The 17523-nt window shown below is 38.2% G+C and overlaps 1 protein-coding gene across 5 annotated transcripts in view; it reads left to right on the top strand.

Moving 5' to 3' along the window:
* Window positions 1-17523, top strand: part of ALG8 (ALG8 alpha-1,3-glucosyltransferase) — a 30875-nt gene that overhangs the window by 3759 nt on the left and 9593 nt on the right. For 2 of the 5 annotated variants that reach the window (XM_082343353.1, XM_082343354.1), the window contains exons 2-8: window positions 1098-1176; window positions 6837-7030; window positions 10064-10173; window positions 11389-11456; window positions 14772-14898; window positions 15160-15263; window positions 16068-16188. In XM_082343353.1, coding sequence (XP_082199479.1) covers window positions 1098-1176; window positions 6837-7030; window positions 10064-10173; window positions 11389-11456; window positions 14772-14898; window positions 15160-15263; window positions 16068-16188 — 803 coding nt within the window. Of the gene's footprint in view, window positions 1-1097; window positions 1177-6836; window positions 7031-10063; window positions 10174-11388; window positions 11457-12510; window positions 12632-14771; window positions 14899-15159; window positions 15264-16067; window positions 16189-17523 lie in introns of those variants that run through there. The other 3 variants (XM_082343356.1, XM_082343357.1, XM_082343355.1) reach the window with 3 other exon arrangements.

The following is a 17523-nucleotide window of genomic DNA, read 5'->3' as shown; positions in this document are numbered from 1 at the left end:
CCTGCTCATCCTTGAAGATCCAGCTTCTGTGTGAGGCCTTTGCCAGATAATGAATCTTACTAGAATTGTTTGTGAACAAGAATAAGTCACCTCTGAGCAATAGCCTGAGGGCCTCCCTTAAGGAAAAGTATGGGCTTTTGGTCAGCCCTTTAGATCAAGGGTCCCCAACCTCCAGGCCACGGACCATTACCGGACACTCCCCATTGCTCGCATTACTGCCTGAGCTCCGCCTCCTGTCAGATCAGCAGCAGCATTAGATTCTCATAGGAGCACAAACCCTACTGTGAGCTGCACATGCGAGGGATCCAAGTTGTGTGCTCCTTATGAGAATCTAATGCCTGATGATGTGACGTGGAGCTGAGGCGGTGATGCTAGCACTGGGGAGTATCTGCAAATACAGATTATCATTAGCAGAGAGGTTTGACTGCACAGAGACCATAATAAATCAATTGCTTGCAGACTCATATCAAAACCCTATCAGTGAGTGGCAAGTGACAATTAAGCTGCATCTTACGGAGTAGACCAGACATAAGCAACACACTTTGGGTGTCACTGTCTCCCATCACCCCCAGATGGGACCATCTAGTTGCAGGAAAACAAGCTCAGGACTCCCACTAATTCTGCATTATGGTGATTTGAATAATTATTTCATTATATATTACAATGTAATAATAATAGAAGGAAAGTGCACAATAAATGTAATGTGCTTGAGTCATCCCAAAACCATCCCCCCACCCTGCCTGCTCTGTAGAAAAATTGTTTTCCACAAAACCAGTCCCTAGGGCCAAAAAGGTTGGGGACCACTGCTTTAGATGACTCAGAGACTCTTTTCACTTAGTATTGGGTTAGCCAAAAAGTTCATTTGGGTTTTTCCATAACATCTTACTGAATAGGTTCCCCACCTTTTCCAGAAGGAGGTCTGGTCTCCAGGTAAGTGAGGTGTTTCAGGATTATGTAAAATACCTATTTGTGTCTTTATAGGATAGTGAGCTGTGACTATGTAGGGGGTGTTGGTCCATTTAAAAGCATAATTTTAGAAATGTGAGATTGATAAATATTATGAAATCTCATTTTATTCATCTGATTGTTTTGAGTAGCCATTCCACAGATTTTGAAGTGCACCGAAACTGGCTTGCTATCACCCACAGTTTGCCAATATCACAGTGGTATTATGAGGTAAGTTTTAATTTTCACCTTTTTGTTTTTTTTTTTAAGATGATGTGTGAAATCGTGTAAGTATTATTGATATTAAAACAGTTTTCCCTGTGATCATAGGTTGAATAAATCTTTATAAAAATTGTAGTCTTTCCTCATGTTACCGAACCGAACTTGGGTCCCCTTGCCTGGCACGCACAAAGCAGATCTACTGATCCTGGGTTATTGTGAAGGAAAATACAGTGTTTATTGCAGGGCGCCAGGCAAAGAGAACAGGCAGCTAGTGCTCAAAAGACCTTGTTGGCTTAAAAAAATGCACAACGTCAGAGTTGTGAGTTAAGTTTTATTTGGGGCAAAATGAGGACTGCAGCCTGGGAGACAGCATTTCAGATAGCTCTGAGAAACTGCTCTGAGGAGGCAAGGGGGGAGCTAGGACATATAGTTTTGCAACAAAGGGCAGGCAGTCGGGAACATCAAAAGATTACTGCTAATTAAAGAAACCAGATATGCCAAGTTAAGGAGTTAAGCGCTTTTCTATATATGGGAAGATGCAAGAGTCTGGGCTCACAGAAATCATTCCTTTGATATGCACCTCAGCTATCTGGGGCCGTATCCTGTATTTTCACATCCTGAGTTTCCTCAGGGCTCACAGCAGGGAGTGGCTGCAGTCTGACAACTGCTAGGTGGCAGGTATTCTTTCCTTTCTGAGTTCCCTCAGGGCTCACCAGCTCACCATCAGGTGGTAGCTGCCATCGCTGATGACTGTGAACTTGCCAATGGCTTTCAGGCAAGGGTTTTTAAAGGCCACAGTAGGGGTGAGGGTCACAGGGTGCATGATCAGCTCACGGACATTTTTCTAATTGGTTGGTGGTATGGTCATAGGGTGATGTTTTGAGAATCTTTTTTTTTTTTTTTTTTTTTGGCTGCTTTGGGTCTTCGTTGCTGTGCGCGGGCTTTCTCGTTGCGGTGGTTTCTCTTGTCACGGAGCACGCGCTGTAGGCGTGTGGGCTTCAGTAGTTGTGGCATGCTGGCTCAGTAGTTGTGGCTCGCGGGCTCTAGAGCACAGGCTCAGTAGTTGTGGTGCACAGGCGCACAGAGATGTTCCCGGACCAGGGATCAAACCTGTGTCCCCTGCATTGGCAGGCAGATTCTTAACGACTGCACCACCAGGGAAGTCCTTGTTTTGGGAATCTTAATCATCAACCTTCTGGTTCCAGTCTGGGGTCTATGTGCTTGTGGTCAGCATATAGTCACCATCCTCCACTGAGTGCGGGGGTCTTAGTTTCTGCAGAACAACTCAAAGATATGAGTCCAATTGTTGTCTATATTCATTCAGGAGGAACTAGGAGTCCTGTGACTCTATTGTTCTAATCATTAACTACTTGACTTTGCTCTTTGGAAGGCCAAACAAGAAGTGGGGGACAGGGAGGGTCTTATACCTGGGTAGTCCCCACAGGGTCTTACTCGGTTTCAGTCCCCCCTTTTCTTTGATACTCCTCAATTCCTGAGGAGAACATGGTGGGACAAGAAAGGGAATAAAGTTTTGGATAGAGAGGTTAATCATAAACTCTGCAAGGGAACTTGGTTTAAGGAGGAGTCAGTTTCATTCAGTTCTGCCCTCTGGAACTATTAGGGAACCCCTTTACTTCAAAGTGAGTTTCCCAAATTATACATGGGGAATTATAATATTTGCCACATGCTTTTTGAAAGAACATTGGATTGGGAAAGAGGGAAAATTGGATTCAAGACCTGGCTCTGCATCAGCATAGAAAATACATTTCATCTCTCTGAGCCTTGGTTTCTCATCTGGCATATGAGGATTTGGAATGAATTATTTCTAAGATCCTGTCTCTCCTTAACATTTTGTGATTTATGAGGACAGGAATAATCCAATGTGATGTGTAGGTGTCTGGTAATATACAAACCATTCTATTCTATTATTACAAAAACCATGTCTGTATTTTTATTTCTGGTATGAGTTACTAACTTGCATATGATACTTCATGGAAAACAGACATCAGCTCAAAAATGACTTGATCAAAAGCAGCACTCTGCTGTCAGTAAGATTTTTTTAAGACAAGCTGTAAAGTCTTCTGTGAGTTTGTTGTTGCTTTTTGGGTTTTTTGGTCAGGTCAGAATAGTCCTTTGCACTGAAAAAGCTTGAGAACAATTGACCTAATTGACCAAGTTCCTTCTCACATAATAACACTACAAGTATTTCATAAGAACACTAAGGAACTTTAAGTAGTTTCTTTAGTGTGAAGTATTTCCATTTGCATGTATGCATACCAGTGAGGAAACTTTTTGTGTGGCCTAGTGGTCCAAAGGTTGGGCTGTGATTTCAGACTGCCTAGGTTTGACTTTCAGCTCTGCCACTTAATACCTATGCTGGGCAACTGTGGGCAAACTACTTGACCTCTCAAAGCCTCTGTATCCCCAACTATTAAATGATAATAATTATTAGGATGAAATGAATATAATGTATAATGTGCTTAGCATAGTACTTAGAACAAATGTGCTCATTAAATATTAAAGTTTATTAATACTTAGCATTATTAATATAATGACCTTCAACCTGTAAATGAAAAGGCAGTCCCCTGTCTCACCATTTCCTCCCTGCTCTCTGACTATCCCTTCTTAGTCTCCTTTGCTCACTCTTCTTCATCTATACACTCTTTCAAAAACTGGTTCCCTCTGCCTCTCTTTGTGGTCCCTTTTTCTTTTTTTTTTTTTTTAACATCTTTATTGGAGTATAATTGCTTTACATTGTTGTGTTAGTTGCTGCCCTTTTTCTTTTAATTCTATAATTCTTTCTGGCTGTTCTCTCATTTACTCCTATAACTTTCACTACTACCTGTTATCTTAGTACTCCTAAAACTGTATTTAGGCCAGAGCTGCCTCCTGTTATTGGCTTGTTTTAGATAGAAGAGGTTTATGTAAAAGAGATTCTAGTAATGGTATACTTCTTTGTTCTTCCTGCCCTCCTCAGCAATAACAACAAAAGAAAACAAGAAACAAAACTCAAGTGCGAGGTTCACAGTAGGATATAAGGCTGGAGAGGCACATGCCTCAGGTCTGGAAGGTCTTTCTGCCATACTAAGGAGAGTGGACATGTGAGCAGTGGATTGTTTTGTAGAGCCCTTCTTAGCTTTGACTTCTAGCCTACCGTTCTGTTCTGGACTCAAATTAAATTGATTGGTCGATTGGTTGGGAAAGACATTAAAAAGACCCATAATAAATATTCGTGGAATGGACACAATTGTTTTGAATCTTTGTTGACTTAAAACAAGTAGACTGCCAGTTACTTCTCCAGCAAAAATGGGTTTATTCAGGATCAGCAGAAAATAGCAATTCAGGGTCTGCAACCATAGCGAGTCATGTGCAAGTCCCCGCGTAGCAGTAGCAGCGCATAGCGAGGGAAGGAGAATTCTTTCAAAGAGGGAAAAAGGAAGTTGGGAGGGCTAGAGTAAATAGAGTCCATGGCTTTTCATTGGCTGAGTTGTGACAGTCTGAGCTCTTTGCAGGAAGGAAGAGACTTTCTTCTTGCTGTTGGGCTCTGCTGTCCTCCTAGGGCCTGAGACCTCCCCCTTCTGGCCTCCTGATTCTATCTTAATTGAGGTTTCTGTTTATTAATTTTTACATCTTCATATGTAAAAATGAGGTTGGATGTTTTTGTACTTGAGGAAGCAGCTCTGTTGTGGTAGCTTCCCGAGCTAATGGATTTGGAGTTGGAGACCCAGATTTGAGCCCCAGCTCTACCACATATAAGTGACAGAACTCTTCACTTGGGAGGAAATGTTAGCTAATCACTTTCCTGGCTTCCCAGAAGCTGTTTAGGTAAGATGATGGCCCCAGCTGGAAATCCCTGAGGTCAGGAGGGCCTCCTGGGCTAGGTTTGGGAAGTCTCTGTGGGGAGAAGGAGCAACATACAGAGGGTGCCTGAGGGGTGTGGGATTGGGGACGGCAAGGGAAGGACAGGGACGTTTTGTTTTGGATAAATGACCATCTCAGGCAGCACCTGTTCCTTCTCCCAACTCTTTTCATGCTTTCTGTTCCCCATTTTATTTAAAGTAATAAATATGTCGATAAAATAAAGTAGGAAAATCTTTTAGACTTCCAATAAAATAAATGGCTCTTTAAGGGTAGAGTGAGCTCTGACATAGAAACTGTGGCTGGAAACCACAGATGTTAATAAAGTCTAGATTCATGTTGAATTTCTTGAAATTGTATGGACCAGTAATTTCTAAACTTTTTCAAAAATATATACCCTAGCCAGAAATCATTTTTGAGCATTCACTACCCAAGAGGTCTTTATAAATTATAAAGGCAAAGCCCTATTAATATACTTTTAAAAACAGAAATTAAGAAGGATAAGAGTAAAAAATAGAATTTCTCATTTTTCTTTCCATAGTTCAGTGGGTCATCACCCCACATTGGAGATTTGGGATTAGAGAAGGAACTTTTCATAAAGGAAAATTTAATGGGTGAGTTCATAGCCTGAGTGCCCTAGACAGAGAGCCTCTGGGTTGGCCTTTGCATTTTATACCTGCAGGGGGAGTAAATAGGCTACTTCTTATTGAGACCTAAAGTTTTCATTCATCCTTATCATGAACAAAGAGCTAATAAGTAGTTTGAGTCTCTCTTGCCTCATTTTATACTATAGAGAGACCCTAAATAGTAGTCCCTGTGGGCACTCAGTTAGTACCCAGTGAACCCTTAGTGCACTTCCAGAAGGAGAGGAGTTTTCCATTGAAAAGAGCAACAAATGCAGAGTAGGGAGATTATTACTGTCTCAGCTCTTCTAGGTGCAAGATCAGGTTTAGTTTTAGGGACATGCTATGAGGATAGTAATGTTTTAAATGATAACAATTAATAATATTTACTGATACTTAGTTTATATCTGGTTCAATACTGTGTGTGTGTATATATATATATGTAAAATTTAATAACCCATGAAGTAGGTACTGTCATCCTTGTATGAATGCAGAAACTGAAACAAAACAACAAAATATAGTTATCATAAAGTTCATATATAGTTTATATTTTTATATAAAGTTTATATGTTTTTATAAGATCTATATTTTCATTTAATCATTAGTGACCATTCATTCATTTAACTAATGATTATATAATATATCAGGAACTTAATAAGTGCTCAGGATACAGAAATGACAGAGTGGTTTCTGCTCTCAAGGATCTCATGACCTAGTGGAACAAAAGATAAGTAGCATCAGTGTAGCATTTTGTCGTTTATAAACATATTTCATATGTATTAACTCATTTAGTCCTCACAATATCTCATTTTACAGATAGGGAAATTGAATCTCTGGGACAGAACTTGAACTCAAGCTAGTAAATCATTCATTATGCCTTAGCTCCCTTTTTATATTTAGATGAGTAGAACCATGTCATAACCAAGTTTATTATTAAAAGTTTTCAAATTAATTTCTTGTGAAGTATAGTTGACTCTAAGGAAATTGAAGACTGTATTAAATAACTTAGGAAACACGTTTTGGTGTTCTGCTCAGTCTTAACAGAAAATTTTCTATTTATGGCATATTTTAAGTATAATTTCATCATGTGTTTTTTTTAAAGATGAGAGAATGAAAATTTCCAACCTTTGCACCTTCTTTATTTATTCAGTTACTTAGGATATATTCTATCTTCAATTTTTACCACAGGCAACTTCAGAGTGGACCTTGGATTACCCCCCCTTTTTTGCATGGTTTGAGTATGCCCTGTCACATGTTGCCAAATATTTTGATCAAGAGATGCTGAATGTCCGTAATCTGAATTACTCCAGCTCAAGGACCTTACTCTTCCAGAGATTTTCCGTCATCTTTACAGATACGCTCTTTGTGTATGCTGTCCATGAGTAAGTCTGAGAATGTCATTTCCTGTGGAGGGTGTTGAGGAAATATTATAGTATTAAATAGTATTAACTTGTTCCTCATTTGGGGCAAACAAAGTTCATATAATAGCAAATGCTAGAACAGTCCAAAATGGTTGTGTTTCAAACTTCACAATGAGTAATTACAGCAAGCAGTCTAGCTGAATCTTGTGGAAGAAAATGGGGGCTAAGGTGGGATTACAAGTTAGAGGTAGAACAAGAGATTGTGAATGTTGTGAAAAGTAGTCCCAAGTAGAGTTCCAGGACCGTTTCTCCTGCCCAAAGTGGCTCTACATGCTTCTCTTTCCTTCCTTGTAGCAGACTACCAGAGGCTGCCATGACCTACCCTGTTCTTTGGGATATGCATACCTATGTACAGCACAGCACAGTCATGCATACATATGCATAATGCTAACCACCAATGGAGTTTCCATTCTAGTAAACTCAAGAAATCTTACTGAGTGCTTTCAGTTGTAGTCTCTGGATTCTTTCCTTCACGAAGACTCTTCACTAATTTTAGGTTATGTTTATATTTTATATTTTTATGTTTCGCATATTTTACTTATAAGTTACTTTTAAGTAGGTGAATACACGTACGTAGAATATTGTGCACAGTGACTTCCAAGTAGTGATTTCCCAGTTAATGTTGATTTCTATTCTGTCCTAATACTTAAGCCTGCTGGTATGATTGTGACAGAGCAGTAACTGGTGTCCATTCAATGACCTTTGTCATAAATAGATCATTTCTGTTTGTGAGGTCTTCTAGACTGAACTCTTGCCCCATTCAGTAAAGAGTCCCTTGGGGATGTTTTAACCCCCTGCTCATTTTCATGGAATAACTGCTGTTTGGCACCCTGACCTTCATTCTCTTTAGGACCTAGCAAGAGTTGAAAGGGAAGGTGATATGTAAATGTACTCCTTTTAACTCAAAATGTTTAAATTCACACTCTCAGGGAAAGTGTATACAGGCAGAGAGAGGGAGTAGAATTCATTTCCATCTACAATGTAGAGGGAACAGTTAAGTAAGATAAAAATCTAGAACAAGGCACTTTGTATAGATTAGTAACTTACTTAATTTTCTCAATTACCCTGTAAGGTTACTATCTCTATTTATGAGGAAACTGAGGCTCCATGGAGGAAAAGCAGGACACCTTTTGCTAACCCCTATTTAATTGCATCTTTATTATGTCTTCTTTTGGTTTTAGATTTCTTTGTTTTTAAAATTTGCTGATATTCAAACGAAACACATTTTTTAAAAATCTTTTTATAGAATAATACATCCTTTTCATTGTCAAAATTTTGGAAAACAGAAAGCAATTATACATACACACAAAGTAAAAATGACCCATACTCCTGCACTTACAGCTGTCACTATCAACATTTTGGTGCATATTATTTCAGCCTCTTTTCTGTATCTGAATTTAATTTTTATAAAATAAAAATGGGATCATACTGTTTTGTCACCTGGTATTGTCACTTAATTACTATATCTCTACCTTTAAATAACATACATTTTTTCATAGGAGTTTTTTAAATTATTTGGGCAATCAAGAGCTGCAGGTTTGTGGCTCTATTCTTTTTTTTTTTTTTTTTTTTTCAATTCCCTCCACCACCCTCTCCCAAACTATCACAGGTCTATTCTTTTTTTTTTTTTTAATATATTTTTTTAAAAAATTTATTTATTTTTGACTGTGTTGGGTCTTCGTTGCTGCACACAGGCTTTCTCTAGTTGCTGCGAGAGGGGGCTACTCTTCATTGCGGTGCGCGGGCTTCTCATTGCAGTGACTCCCCTTGTCGCGGTGCATGGGCTCTAGGCGCACAGGCTTCAGTAGTTGCAGCACGTGGGTTCTGTAGTTGTGGCACGTGGGCTTCAGTAGTTGCAGCGCTCGGGCTCTAGGGTGCACAGGCTTCAGTAGTTGTGGCGCATGGGCTCAGTGGTTGTGGTGCACGGGCTTAGTTGCTCCGCAGCATGTGGGATCTTCCTGGACCAGGGATCAAACCTGTGTCCCCTGCATTGGCAGGCAGATTCTTAACCACTGCGCCACCAGGGAAGTCCTCACAGGTCTATTCTTAACTTGGCTGGTATCGTAATATATAATTTGGAGTGCTATATCATTCTGGTCTGCATTTTTTAGTTTTAAGGACTAAAATAGTGTATGCCCTCTCAATTTTCAAAATCCTTACATTTGGGTTTTTGGTGGATGGTTTTATTGTTTGTTTGCTTTATTAAATGAAGACTTTGTTTTCCAAAAAAAAAAAAAAATGAAGACTTTTGTTTCAAATCAGCATAGCTGAGAAAGAGACATGGAACTGGCCTTGAGGCCTTTCTTTCTGCTACCACCTTTTTAAACAGTCAAGAATGGCATGGACACCCCAATCCCTGTGTCTAATCTAATAAACTGACAGAGAAGCAACTAAAATTTTTCCAACCCATTGGAATTTCTTGGGAGAGGTGACACCTAAGGACACCTTAATTGGAAAATTGTCAACATCACCAGAACTGGACTCCATCACCTTTCTTTTTCCTCCCTATTAATAACTGGCAACATTAGAGCTGTGATTTGGGTGCAGTCATATTGAAGGACTACAAGAAATTCTCTTGGAGTCCCTTTCCTCCTTTTTAAAAAGAAAACCTCCCATGGTCCTTGAGAAGTAAATTTAATACTCTGAATGAAAGCATCTAGCATGCACTGAGTACTCCATAAATACTAGCTTCATTTCCTTCATCCTTTCTCTCCTTCATTCCTCCATCTCTTTCTTCCTTTTTTTTTTCTTCATATTTGGGTTGATATAAACCTGGGTTTTCTGACTGCTATTCAGCCTCAGTGTCACTTTTTAATCATCATTTTCAAAATAAAATAGTTCCACATTAAAAAAAAAAAAGAATGGCATGGACACTTTATCAGGAATGGCTAATCAAATGCATCAGAGTATTTCAGAGTGTACTCTGTAGAAGTATTATGGTGTTCTAATGAAGATTAAATTTGTTTCTGATTCTTTCCTCATGTTCCAATATAGGTGCTGTAAATGCATTGATGGGAAAAAAGCAGGCAAAGAACTTACAGAGAAGCCAAAGTTTATTCTATCAGTATTACTGCTGTGGAACTTCGGGTTGTTAATTGTAGACCGTATCCTTGACGTTTTATGTACTGTTCCCTTACTTATTTGATATATACTAAGTATAAGATTAATTCTTTCTGTAATGGTGATTCTGAAATGTGAGCTGCTTTTGAAAGTGGATGTGGGGTGGGTTAGTCAGTTCCCCAAACTGTGGTCTCTGCCCAACTTCATCAGACTCTGGTTGTTAGAGCACTTTGTTCCTGAAAAGTTAGTGGTGACGTGCAAGAACCAGTAAAACTGCCAGTAAAGCAGTATACTGGGACTTGTTAACTGTCTTTAGATTAATCTAATACACATATCTTTAATAGTTTATAACATTATTCTAAATACCTTTTATAGGAAACGGCATATCACAGTGTCCATATGGAAACAGGCCTTCATGGTTTTCTGCCATCTTGGCTTATGACATATTAATAGGCAAAGTTCTTAAATCCAAAGGGTCTGAATGGGGGACTTCCCTGGCAGTTCAGTGGTTAAGACTTCGCCTTCCAATGCAGGGGGTGCGGGTTTGATCTCTGATCGCGGAGCTAAGATCCCACATGCCTTGTGGCCATAAAACCAAAACATAAAACAGAAGCAATATTGTAACAAATTCAACAGAGACTTTAAAAATAGTCCACATCAAAAAAATCTTAAAAGAAAAAACGGGGGGGGGGGGGCGGTTCCTGAATGTAAGTAAAATCCGAATGATAGAAGCCGAATTTCTACAGTTTTCATACAGGTAGCCAGGTGTGGAAGAAAACACCTAGACTTTGGTTTAAGTCTGACCTGGTCTTGAATCTCAGTTATGAAATTCACGTAGTGTTAGGCCATGAGTGGATTAATGCTCTGAGCTCTAACTACCTCACAGGTTCACTGTATGTGTACTATAAACAATGGAATGCTACATGCAGTGGCCTTCAGTAGCTATTAGGTCCCTTTCTCATCCCTGATTCTAAAAAGCAAAACAAAACAAAAAACTCCTTTAGTTGCTGGCTCTTTAAGGTACAGAAAATATGGGAAAGTTTCCTGGTTTTCTTCTTAAACATAAATTTTAATTTAAAAGTTTGTCCAGGATTTGGCTGTTTATAGAAAACACTTTTATGAAAAGTCCAAACTGGTAGTAATATTTTTGTCTTTAATTTACCTATAAAGGAAGCATTTGCAATTTTTATACTTCGTCTGCTGGCACAGTTCATTATGAAATTGGTATCCTCTGTTTTCTTTCCTTGACCTGAGTCCAGATATTCATTTCCAGTACAATGGTTTTTTATCTGGATTAATGCTACTCTCTATTGCACGATTATTTCAGGTAAACACAAAATAGGCTAATTATATTAGTTTGGTTTTTAGCTTGTAAAGGTGATAGGTAAGTTTATTTGACCAACTGTTTTGAGTTGCCAAGTGCTATAGACACTTTTATTGAGTATTTCTCACAAATTCCATCTTCTCTTTTAATAATACTTTTCTCCATTTTACAGATGAGAAAATTATACTCTAAAAACTTGTTAGAGTATGGCAGGCCTAAAATAAACTTGAGTTTCTATATTTGGTTGGGATCATTTATCCAGGAATGAAATCTTCAACAGTTTATACTATATAGTAACTGTGATGGTGGGGCCTTAACCATCAGAAGCATGTAGCATAGTGTAATGGAAAGTATGGAATTTGGAACCAGAAGACCTGGGTTGAAATCCTGAATAACCCTAATAAGCTGTGTGACTCAGACAGGGGTTATTCAAAAGCATTCGCTGCTTCAGATTGGATACGTTATATATAATATATTATTGAGTAAACCTTGTAACTATTCTGTGAAGTTGTTAAAAGTTTCCTCCTTTCATAGAGGAGGAAAGCGGATAATTCAGATTTCTGGGACACTCCTCTGTACACTGAATCAGAATCTCTGGGATTGGGTTTTAGGAATCTCCAGGAAATTTTGATACACCATCAGGTTTGGGAACCATTAACCCAAGGCAAGTCTTTCAACCCTCTCAGCCTCAGTTTTCTCATCCATAAAATAAAATTTACCCTTGATACATTCTGTTTATAAGATGGGGCCACCTACCTCACAGGGACTTTGGAAAGATCAAATTCAATAATCTATCTTAAAGTTCTTTATCAACTATAAATGTCTGGATAAGTTTTTTTCTTTTAACCATAAAAAGCCACATTATACATGGATCATAATTGGTGTTCAATGAATGAATGTGGATGGTTGTTGAACAAATGAACTAAAGTTTAGCTATAGAACCAGCTAGACTTTCTCTGAATCTTAAATAAATAATAAAACCGGTGGAGAGATTTGGAAGCATCCCATTGTTTTTGCCTTATCGTTCCTAACGCATCTATTCTAGACCACACCTGATGAGACAGTGAAAGGAGGAACTTGGCTTTTCATGTTCCCTTTGGCAGTTTCTCATTTGATCCTTCCACACCCCAGGACCCCAGGACCATTATCTCATTTTATCCTTCCAAAATTCCTGTGAGGTAGGTAGAATGCAGACTTCTTTAGTTATAGTCAACTCAGTTTGGAGGTTTTTTTTTTTTCTTCCTCAATCAGAATGCCTTTAATTCTCCTAGGTAGTTTGTTAGATCTAGTACTATTGGCACAATACTTGGTGCCTTCAGCCTGATTGTAGTTTATGTTACCTAATATGTAATATAAGATTTAAGTGATTCTTTGTTAGCATAGCTTTATGTGTAATCATTGGTACTCTCATTCCCAGATCCTCTCTGGAAATCAGCTCCAGCTATTGTATAACTATAAGAGGGTGAAGGTAATTAACTTCCCTAGGTTCCTTAAGGAGAATTTGTAGTGTGTTGTTACGATGATGTATCTTGTACTTCAGCATCAAACTTAGTACTTAATAAATATTTGTTGAAATAATGAATTTATGAACCAACTAGGCTCAGTATAAAAGCTGGCTGGAATCACTTGCCTCTGTTCTCCTTATATTACATTTAAACCTTTTTATTATAGAAAATTTAAATTATATACAAAAATGGAGAAGATAGTACAGTGATCTAAACACGCACACACAGAGGATTATTTTGAAACACATCCCAGACATCATATTTCATTTGTTAAGTATTTCCAAATACAGGCAGACCTCAGAAATATTGTGGGTTCAGTTCCAGACCACCACGATAAAGCAAATGTTGCAATAAAACTAGTCATGTGAATTTTTTGGTTTCCCAGTGTATATAAAAGTTATGTTTACACTATACTGTAGTCTGTTAAGTGTGCAATAGCATTGTCTAAAAAAATGTGCATACCTTAATTTAAAAATACTTTATTACTAAAAAATGCTAACCATCATCTGAGCCTTCAGTGAGTTGTAGTAGTAACCTCAAAGATCACTGATCACAGATGACCATAACAAGCATAGTGATAATGAAAAAGTTTGAAATATTGCAAGAATTACCAAAATGTAGCACGGAGACAGGAAGTGAGCAAATGCTGTTGGAAAAGTGGCGCCAATAGACTTGCTCAATGCAGGGCTGCCACAAACCTTCAATTTGTAAAAAACACAGTATCTGTGAAGCGCAATAAAGCAAATCGCAATAAAACGACATATGCCTGTATATCTTCAAAACCATGTTTTTTTTTCAATATGGTAAAATACATATAAGATAAAACTTACCATCTTAAACCATTTTTTTCTTCCAGTTTTATCAAGATATAATTGACGTACAGCACTGACATACAGTTTAAGGTGTACAGCATAATTATTTACTTACATACGTCATGAAATGATTATCACGATAAGTTTAGTGAACATCTATCATCTCATAAAGATACAAAATTAAAGAAATAGAAAAAAATCTTGATGAAAACTCTTAGGATTTGCTCTGTTAACAACTTTCAGATGTAACATACAGTAGTGTTTTTTATATTTATCATGTTATATATTACATCCCTAGTACTTACTTATCTTATAGCTGGAAGTTTGTACCTTTTGACTGCCTTCATTCAGTTCTCCCTCCCCCATTCCCCACCTTTGGTAACTACAAATCTGATCTCTTTTTCTTAGAGTTTGTTTGTTTTTGCTAGTTGTTAGTTACACAACTTAGTGATTCAATATTTCTATCTATTTCAAAATGATCAGCACATAAGTCTAGTTACAATCTGTCACCATACTAAGATATGACAATATAGTTATTGAATTTCCCACACTGTACATTTCATACCCATGACTCATTTATTTTGCAACTGGAAGTTTGTACTTAATCTCTTAATCTCCCTCACCTATTTCTTTCCTCCCCTCTCCCATTTATCTTAAGCGTTTTAAAATGTACAGTTCAGTAATGGTAAGTATATTCACACTGTTGTGCAACCAATCTCCAGTGTTTTTATTTTTTAATGAACTTTATTTTTTTAAATAATTTTAGCTTTACAGGAAAGTTGCAAAGATAATAGAGTTCCTGTACCCCCTCACTCATTTTCCCCTAATGTTACCATCTTATAGTGCATTCATCAAGACTAAGAAACCAACATTGGTACACTCAGATTTCACCAGTTTTTCCACTAACATCCTTTTTCTGTTCCAGAATCCAATCCAGGATACTACATTATTGTGTTTAGTCTACCCTGAATTTTGAATTATTTACCTTTTAAATCTCCTAGAAAAGGCATATGGAAGGAGCATTTCTCTTTGCTGTTCTCCTACATTTCAAGCACATCTACCTCTATGTAGCACCAGCTTACGGTGTATATTTACTACGATCTTACTGTTTCACTGCAAATAAACCAGGCAAGTTTTAGTGATCATTTTATTTTTTCTTTATTTTATTTTATCTTGACTTGGTGGCTTGCTTTGTGAGAGGGTTTTATGAGGCACAACAGGTATCTCTCAGCTATTGATCCTATAAACCCTTTACCCATTCTGATTTTTCTCTGCTCTTGCCACATCATAAAGATTGGTGTACTATCATGGGATACTTCTAGTTTTGGCATATTGTATAAGTTATGGCTTTCCATGCTACTGGTTAATGATAATGTTCCTTTTCTGTAGATGGGTCCATCCGATGGAACAGCTTCAGTTTTCTCCGTCTTATTTCCCTGGGACTAATTGTTTTCCTAGTTTCTGCTCTTTCGTTGGGCCCTTTTCTAGCCTTGGTAAGTCTTCTATTTGTTATAAAGAGTACATGTTTGTTGTTATTTAGAAAAAAATAATAAAGCCAGGAATATATAAAATAAGGAAAACTACTCCTTTTTTACTCCTTCCCACTATGACTCCCCAAAGATAGAATGTTATTCTTTCAGACATTTTTGTGCTTATGCAAATATGTATGTGCATATATTTGTATGTTTAACTATATGTCTCACACAGACACGCACACTCACACAGAGTTGCTAATAATTAGTCACAGATTTCCATATTTGCTAATTTGCTTGTTTGCTATACTTCAGTTGTAACCTCAAAATCAATACTCACAGTGCTTTCACAGTCATTCATTGACAGCAAACATTCTAAAGTGCCTAGAATGTTACAGATGTTCAACAGATGTTTTTCGTTTTTCACTTCTTCCCTCATGCTGAATTCAACTAATTAGTTTTAATTTCTGCTAAAACTGGGAAACATTACATCTCTCATCAAGCCTTCCCTGCCGTCCCCTTCTCTTCAGTAAACTTCGTAAAGCTGCAGTCTGTGTTCTCCTTTGCCCCTTATAAATTCTTCCATTATTATAATAGTATTGGACTGGTATTCAGAGTACTCTGATGTATCTTGTCCCACTTAACAGATGAGAAGGTTGGACAAAAAAGAGGTTCTGTGAACTGCTCAGGATCACACAACTACTTCCTTGAACAAAAACTGTAACTCAGACCTCATAACTTGCTACACACTATGCCATAGACAGTACCCTAGTTCTCTTTTTGAATTTAGAAAAGATTGATCACTGTTTAATCTCTTTTCAACAGAACCAACTGCCTCAAGTCTTTTCCCGACTCTTCCCTTTCAAGAGGGGCCTCTGCCATGCATATTGGGCCCCAAACTTCTGGGCTTTGTACAGCGCTTTGGACAAAGTGCTGTCCATCATCGGTATGGTAGCAAGCCTTCTTACTTTTTTTTTTCTTTGGCCGTGCAGCATGGCTTGTGGGATCTTAGTTCCCCGACCAGGGATCGAATCCGGCCCCGGCAGTGAAAGCACCGAGTCCTAACCACTGGACCGCCATGGAATTCCCTAAGCCTTCTTACTTAGACTATGAATATTGAAAGGACTAGTCACATTGACAAATGGAAAAACCTGCCTTGTGTTTTGAATGTGGCTGAGCTGGTTGTTCTCCAGCCCTGCGTTTCACCTTTCAGAATGAGCAGGGGAGTGGTTCTAGGGACTGAGACTTCAGTGCAGGAAGCAGACTGCATTCCTTCTAAAAGCTCTTTGTGGCAGTGAGGTTGTTGCTCCTTTCCTTGGGAAAAAAATAAACTTTTTAGACATTTTTAGAACGTAATTTTACCTTAAGCAAAACGTTATTCAGTAGTTATAACCTTAGTTTTAAACTTAAAAAATGTGAAGAAGCAGGAAAGAAGAATGTGTAGGTTGTGACTCTGGGTATTGAACCAATAAGGGAATGATAGCCATGCAGTTTAACATGAGCTGAGAAGAAAGGGAAACCTTAGGCTATGCTTTTGAGTTTGAGGTGTGATGAAAAAGAATTTATAACCTTTAGGTGGTTCTGAAAATGACTCTGTGGAACAACTCACAGTCTCTCATTTGTGAATACAGCCCAGCTTGATGGAAAATGGCAGGATCAAGAGAAGGACAGGTAAACTTTTCTGTAGTGGGACAGACAGTAAACATTTTAGGCTTTGCAGGCCACATAAGGTTTTGCTTACAACCTTTAAAAACGTAAAAACCTGTTGTGAGAAACAAATGCAACAATAAAGAAGTGCTAGGCTGTCAGTAGCAGGAGCTTTGGAACCAGACAGAACTGGGTTTGATTCTTCCACCTATTAGTTGTATGACTTAGGCACATTACTCATCTCTCTGTGCCTCAGGGGGGCAAAAAGTAATGGCTACAAAGCCCTTGGCACATGGTAGATGCTTAACGCGTGGTGGCGGCTATTACTGTTTTGGCTACGTACTTACAGGAAATCGTAATTTGTTATTATTGCTCACCCACTGAGTCCAGCCTTGATGTACATGGCATCTTATAAAGTAAGTTCTTAACATTTCTAAAAGCTTTAAACAACCAGCATGATATGAGGTACAAGGGTCGCTTGCCTTATCTGAGTCAGGAAACTGTTGTACCTCACCTTGTATATCTGTCTCCTCAAGGATGTGGTGAATGGAAAGTCAGTGGCAGGTTAGGCAACTCTGTTTCAGGCAGATAGTTATTAGCTTTAAGAGAGAATCAGCAGGCTGAAGGAAAAAGG

This window comes from Balaenoptera borealis, assembly GCF_965194805.1.
Source record: "Balaenoptera borealis genome assembly, chromosome: 11".
NCBI lineage: Eukaryota > Metazoa > Chordata > Mammalia > Artiodactyla > Balaenopteridae > Balaenoptera > Balaenoptera borealis.
Note: the sequence above shows the minus strand (reverse complement) of the source record. Positions and strands in the feature narration are given on the sequence as shown.